The sequence below is a fragment of the Pogoniulus pusillus genome, chromosome Z (genome assembly GCF_015220805.1).
Source record: "Pogoniulus pusillus isolate bPogPus1 chromosome Z, bPogPus1.pri, whole genome shotgun sequence".
In the NCBI taxonomy this organism is placed as follows: Eukaryota; Metazoa; Chordata; class Aves; order Piciformes; family Lybiidae; genus Pogoniulus; species Pogoniulus pusillus.
In genome coordinates, this window is record NC_087309.1 from 65718134 (window position 1) to 65725407 (window position 7274).

Genomic DNA, 7274 nt, shown 5'->3' on the forward strand with positions numbered 1-7274 from the left:
CATTTCTGCCCTGTGATAGGACAAGGTGCAATGGATGGAAACCACAGCACACAAAGTTTCACCTCAACATGAGGAGGAACTTCTTTACTGTAAAGGCCACAGAACACTGGAACAGGCTGAGAGATTGTGGTGTCTCCTCTGGAGACTTTCAAGACCCATCTGGATATGTTCATTGCAACCTGCTCTAGATTGTATGGTCCTGTTATGGCAGGAGTGTTGAACTTGAAGATCTCTAGAGGTTCCTTCCAACCTCTAACATGCTATGATCCTGTGAAACCATAGCAACTAAAAGGCTAAGGGAAAGACCTATGTGGAAGTACTTGATGATTTCAGAACAGGTTGTTATAAATAGACATCCATGACATAAAACTGTTTTGTTCTGTTTCCTGACAGATTCAGTAGAGAATCAAGATTTGAATAGACTGGGGAAACTGAACTATCATGCTGTATCTTTGAGCTCTTGTTTCCACACTGGAAAATGCCATTTCAGAGAGCTCGGTTTGTTAGCACAGTGAATCTTTGTTCCTAAAAGACTTGAGTCTCCAGAACTGTCAGTCTGACTTATTTCAGTGTAAAGAAGAATGTAAAATTCTAAGCAGTGTTAAAACAAATCAGCTCTTCTGAGTCATGCTTTGCTGTACCCTTTAGGAGTGTATGAAATGAATATGTCCTTTCTTCTGTGGCATAGTTTGTCTTGCAGAAAAGTGAGTCTACTAAATAGTCAAAGAATTTATCCTCTTTTTTTAAGAGGAATGCTGTATATGCTGCTCTCCTAAGAAAGGTACATTTTAATTTAACATATTTTCATTTGCAGAGCAATATCGAGAAGGCCACTTTCACAGAAGTGTATTTGATTTCGCAAGGCAGACTGCCTCTGATGAAATTCAATGCTGTGATTGATGCTGTTGCAGGGTATCATCAGAGGGACCATATTTTATGGATGCTCTTGCATGGTTTATATCATGCTCGTATTGTGAGCCATGAAAACACAGGTAAGGTCAGACATGAAGTATTAACAAAAAAATCAGCAAGTATCAATGTATCTGCACTGATGGTTTAACCTAGGTTTTCCCATATTTCTCTCTTTTTCAATGATCAGATTTTTTTCTACTCTTCAAATACTTGTATCAAATATAGCTATTAGATTTTTTTTCTCCCAATTCTTTATGTTTTTGCGTATCAGTTACAAGTCATTCACCACAGCCAGGTGGTTTGCAGACCAGAGTTTTGACTAGATTCGTGTTTCCTAATATTTTTTAGACTTTCAGTCTAAAGTAGTGATAGAAATGACACATACCACAATAGAGACCAGTATAACTGCTAATGCTCAGATTTACTCTCTGACTTATTGGTGGGTGACACAGAGGGGAAGGCATGTTCCCATGAGATAGCTTGCCTTTCTGAACAATTTGCACTGACTTAACAGGGGGAACAAATTGTCCTTCCACCTCTTCATAAACATAGCAGATAGTTATCAGGTGGATTCGTGACTTAAACTGTCAGCCCTAAGTGTCTGATAAAGCACTGGAGCTGATGAAAGTAGAAGAATCGTTAGGAAGACAAGGAAGAAACTAGAACAGAGGGAGGTGAGAATGAAACCTCCTCACTTTCATGACAGAAGGATTTTTGGCTGCTTGGCTCACAGAGTGACTTCAAAGCATTTTATTGCTAGATGCCTTAGCTGCCAGCTGTGGTTGAAGAATTTCAAATAGTGAGTTTTGAATGACTGAAGTGGGGCTCCTTTGGGCAAAAGAGGAGGCAATATGAAAAAGCACACATGCAAAAAGTATGAGGAAATGGTTGTATGAAGTGCTGTGGTCTCAAGGTGAAGGTGGTTATTACTTTGTAGGAGGTAGAATGGATTTTAGACAGCAGAATTTGAATTAATAAAATATATTCCATTATTGGGTTGAGGCCTGATTTGATTTGCATGCCTGACTCTTTTACTGATCCTCTTTGCACTGTAGGGGCATTTTCAGAGCACCCTCCTCATTCTTGCCCAGTCTGTGCTGTTTGATGAAGTACTAAGACTTGAGACGAGCTTCAGGGTTCTGTAGTAGTCATGTATGCAAATGGGGTTAGTGAGATCTGTAGGCTGCCATTATGTGAAAGAATTATCATTTAGCATTCTTTTTTTTGTTGTTGTGAGTGTGTTACCTGCATTATAAGCAAAGGTTTTGTACTACTGTGTTTTCATGTGAGTTGTTCTTCTAGGAGTGCTGAAAAGAATGAACTGGCTGCTAGACTTCATGGGCTACACAAGAAATTTGGCATACAAGTCAACACCCTTACAAAACATCAGTCTTAAAGAGGTACATGCTATGAAAAAAAAATCAGCTCTTGTGTTTAATACGATTGTCATCTGACCTCCATGAAGAAATTATTCTCAGTAATATTTGTGAGCTTATGTGTATTTAAAATTCTGACTTTACAATAATCATGACATTTAAATTATGATAGAAACTAAAAGCAACTAATGGAGATTGTTGCTTCAATTTTACTGTATTTACAGCAATTAAAGTATTAAATTTATTACACCAATTAAATTTATTACACCAGTGGAACTCTCTAGGCAGGTCCAAACTCTGCAGCTGCTGTTTGGATAGGATAGCTGTAGGGAATTACATTGTCCATTTTTACATCTCTTCAGCTGTTTAAGTCTTCTGATTGAGGACACAAAAGGAAGTACTGATTATGTCAGAAAAGCACTTGTTACATTGCTGCAGTAATTCCCAGCCATTTACAGTGCCACAAGAGTGACAGTCTCTAATTTACTTCAACTGGCAGCCTGCTGAAAAGGAGTTATTTCCTCATTTTAAATGAAACGCAGATCATCCTTAATCTAAAAAGATTGTTTTAGAAGAGTGCAGTTTTACTTTGTTTTTCTGTAGACATTGTAGTTTGATTTAGGATCTAGAAAAAGTTTGAAGCTGCATCAAAATGTGAGAGAATATTAAAAACATTTTATTTCTGACATTCTGATTATTGTGAAGAGCAAACCATCATCCGGATTTTTTTGTTTGGTGTTTTTCTGCTTCTATATTACTCTTTTTAAAGTGCCTTTTTGCCTTTTTCCTGTTTAGTGCATAGATTTTCTTCTGTGGCTGTTTGCAGCTTGTGTGGTGGCCTGGGCTGACCACGGTGGACCATTACTGCTTGGCCTCAGTACTGACTGGTCACTGTGGAAGCACCAAACAACATTACTGGAGTTACCTGAGGAACACACTGGCAAGCACCTCACTGACAAGCTTGCTGTACAAGAGACTCTCACCCTCCTTCCAAGCAGCATTTCCCTTTTGCTGGCTAAAGAGCCTTGGAAAGAACAAACACAGAAGGTAAAATTGCATGTCATGTTAATCGTTTTCCAAGAGCTGTAAAGTACCTCCTTTTCAGTAGTCTTAGGTAGAGTATGTCTTTGTTGGAGCAGTTACTTCCTCTTTATCTATTGCGTCTGACTTGTGGTCTTGTTTTCCTTTCTTTGCAATCAGTTATGACTTGTCTTAAAAGACTGTAGTTTCTCAAGTGAAATTTGAGTTGCAAACACTAAAAATCATTCCACTGTTGGGCTCAAACTCTTAAAAGGGTACAGCTGAGAGAGGAAAGTTGCCTGGTAATAAGTCTGCTATTAGGCATCACCACTGGTGGTTTAGGGCATTCAAAGATCTTTGCAGTTTTACAGTATGTGTCATTTATTTTTAAGTATAGGTAGAGAATAAGTGTGGAAAATTGTACCTAAGTTAGCAAGTCTACTTTAGAATGCTTGTGGTTGAGGTATGTGGAAATCCTGTTATAAACCTATAGAGTAACAGCTGGTTTGTGCAAACCAGTATCTGTTAAGGACCAGCTCCTATACACTCCTCTGCTCAGAGTCACTACCGAAGTCTGTATTCAGAATGTGAGAGCAAAGCAAGAGTGGGTTGTTAATATGCAAATATGTGCCCAATTAGGCCTTAAGGAGGAATTCGAGACTATGCCCTGACAGTAGTCTTGCTAAGTTTGAGACACCACTTTATATTCCAGGCAGCCTGTGCTGTCAGAACACCCTGAAAAGTGCCAAAGGTCTAAAGAGGCCTCTCTTACTACAAAGGCAGTAGGAGTTCTGAAGGCTTTGCAGTAAACTGTTTGAGGAAGGGATTGATAGGAAAGGACTGTATTAATAGCATGAATGCGTGAACAAGCAAGAGAGAGAGAAACTAGTTGCTGTGCCTTCATTAGAGTTATTGCTGAGGTAATGAGATGGAACAAAGTGAGTTTCAGATGCACTGTGGGAGAGAGAAGTTGCATAGAGAGTAGGTTGTACTTTAAGGCGTTTGGATAGTTTTAGCAGAAGGTTGAGTGGCCCCTGTCTCTGATTAGGTACCTGTGAATTTAGCAGCAGTCACATGTTCCTTGTCAAACTGAAAATAATTTGTGATGTTCTGATAGAGGCTCATTCAATTTGTGTTTTCCTGTATATTTTGATCTTTAGTTTATTGATTGGCTGATCAGTATGTTGGGAAGTCCTAAGGAAGTGCTATCAGAATCTTCTGTGAGCCTGCTGCAAGGTAGGATATTTTTAATTGAGTCCTTATTTTTCCCTGTCAGAGCAGATCAAAATCCAGTTGTTAAAAGGAGTGAGATTAATCTATGCTACTAGCACAAGTAGCAGAACTATATTTTGCCTTTAAGAAACCTTCACAACTAAATTAAAATTCTTGTCTGTAGTACCATATTGTATTTGCTGTCTCATCTATGCATGATTACAATGTACAAGTGAACATCCATAGTACTTAAAAGCACATCTGGTCCTAAAAGCGTGTTTCAGTGATAGATCTGTCAATTACTTTTGAAGTTACCCTTAAAGTAAAATGCAACACAACATACTATTTGAAAACCCTCCGATACTAAAACAGGAATCAAACAACAATTTATTTAGGTGCAACTGAAGACTGAACTGTGGGGACAGGATAAGAGACAGGCAGTGACAGAGTAGTAGAGCAGTCTGACACAAAAAGAGAAAGCAGTGAGGATTGATGAAAAGATGTGTAAAAAGAAAGATGGGAAGTAAATGATATTTTAAAGTAATCACCTGTGGCCCTAGCATGTACACTGTTGCTCACCTAGAGATGCAAGATTGTTTAGTACAATCTGTGCAAGTCATTTTAAGAGGACAGAGCAAATATTCTCAAGTAAAGTGAGTTTGCTTGTGCTCCCTTACATAAACACAAGGGACCTCTTTTGAATCCCTGATTTGTTGGACATAATCAGGGCTGCTTAAAAGACGGGGAAAGTATAGGCTGGATGTTAGGAGGAAGTTCTTGCCAGAAAGAGTGATTTGCCATTGGAATGGGCTGCCCAGGGAGGTGGTGGAGGCACCATCCCTGGAGGTGCTCAAGAAAAGACTGGATGAGGCACTTAGTGCCATGGTCTAGTTGACTGGGTAGGGCTGGGTGCTAGGTTGGACTGGATGATCTTAGAGGTCTCTTCCCACCTGGTTGATTCTATGATTCAGTTATAATTTTTTCACATTATTTAGGATAATTAGCTTTGTTTTGAGGGGCTGCAGTTGTTAGGAATTTCTTAATTCACCCATTGAGTCTGCTAATCTTCACCAGAAACAATTCTATGGGTTGTTGCAGAATCTCCTCTGTGTATTCTCTGTATAAGAATCCACCAGAGGATTCTTAAATGCACAGTATATTCTCATTATGCCCTGATTGAGGTGAGTCATTGTTTCCCTGTAGTCTTCCATTGCTTGTTTTAGGTACTAGAATAAGAAACTTTCCTTCTGGACGACTGCAGTGTGACTCTGCATTTTGCTAAGTGCAGATGCTTTCAAATTTAATTCAAGTGAATTACATTTCCAGTCAAGCACAGAGGACTTAAGACATTTTACTTTGTATCTCTGTCCTTCCAATTGCCTCCTAGCTCTCCTCTTGCATCATTGCTTGTTGAATTAAAATTTTCTGCAGTGTTGGTTTATCAGTGGGCTACTTCAAAGTGATACTGTAATTGGCAGTTGAGGTGGTATGATTTCAGTACAAGACACACTACGAAGTAGATGAAAGACCTAGGATGACAACACATTTCAGAGGGCTGTAGACAGTAATGTATCTTGTAAACAGCAGACAAAGCGTTCATAAACTTAGGCTAGGAAGTGACAAAGTCATGAAAAGAGTCAGTAAATGGACAACTGTATCTATACCTGTGTTAGTAAAATGACTAGGAAGAATACTTCCACATCTGTTTGTGTTTGGACTGCACAAATTAGTATCACTTGTCCTTGTCTTCACAGTTACACTTCTGTCCTTGAGATCTCTCGTGGAGTTCAAGAAGAAAGACGTGTGGACTCAAGCTTATGGGTGGTAGCTGTATGCCGTGTCTTACCTAGTGAAGAAAATGTTCACACTTGAAAGGGTCATAGTACTAATCAAGCATCAAGAAGACTAATTTCAAAGAGGTTTCCTATCAGAAGATTTTGGACTTTTTTCCTTCTAAAGACTCATAAGGTGAAATACAATGTGTTGTTTTTCACTGATGGGGTTGTGTTCTGTAATAAACTACCTAGCATGGTTTGGACTGTGCTGAATCTGAATGAGAAATAAACATTTGATTGTTCCAATTGAGCTGTCAGTGACACCTGGAAGCCTCAACAGCTGGAGTGGAATATTCCTTTAACTCATGGAAGCCTTGTAGGAATGGATTGAAAAAACCTCTAATAAAATCTATTTAGATGTAACCTATTGCTAAAATACATTTTAGTGTTCTTTAAATTATAACCTTTTTTTAGTGATAACATTATGTTCTTTCCCATTAGCAACAACGTATTGTATCATAGTATCATAGTATCATCAGGGTTGGAAGAGACCTCACAGATCATCAAGTCCAACCCTTTACCACAGAGCTCAAGGCTAGACCATGGCACCAAGTGCCACATCCAAGCTTGCCTTGAAGTGCCCCAGGGACGGCGACTCCACCACCTCCCCGGGCAGCCCATTCCAGTGTCCAATGACTCTCTCAGTGAAGAACTTTCTCCTCACCTCCAGCCTAAATCTCCCCTGGCGCAGCCTGAGGCTGTGTCCTCTTGTTCTGGCACTGGCCACCTGAGAGAAGAGAGCAACCTCCTCCTGGCCACAACCACCCCTCAGGTAGTAGTAGACAACAATAAGGTCACCCCTGAGCCTCCTCTTCTCCAGGCTAAACAATCCCAGCTCCCTCAGCCACTCCTCATAGGGCTTGTGCTCAAGGCCTCTCACCAGCCTCGTCGCCCTTCTCTGGACACGCTCAAGCATCTC

At 39.8% G+C, this 7274-nt stretch overlaps 1 protein-coding gene across 1 annotated transcript in view; it reads left to right on the forward strand.

Annotated features, from left to right (window-relative positions):
• FOCAD (focadhesin) overlaps positions 1-6718 on the forward strand; it is a 105135-nt gene extending 98417 nt beyond the window's left edge. Inside the window, exons 40-44 of the mRNA XM_064176839.1 lie at positions 815-992; positions 2215-2312; positions 3084-3335; positions 4469-4544; positions 6275-6718. Of these exons, the coding sequence (XP_064032909.1) occupies positions 815-992; positions 2215-2312; positions 3084-3335; positions 4469-4544; positions 6275-6348 (678 nt within the window). The 3' untranslated portion in view covers positions 6349-6718. The remainder of the gene's footprint in view (positions 1-814; positions 993-2214; positions 2313-3083; positions 3336-4468; positions 4545-6274) is intronic.
• Positions 6719-7274: the final 556 nt, after the last annotated feature.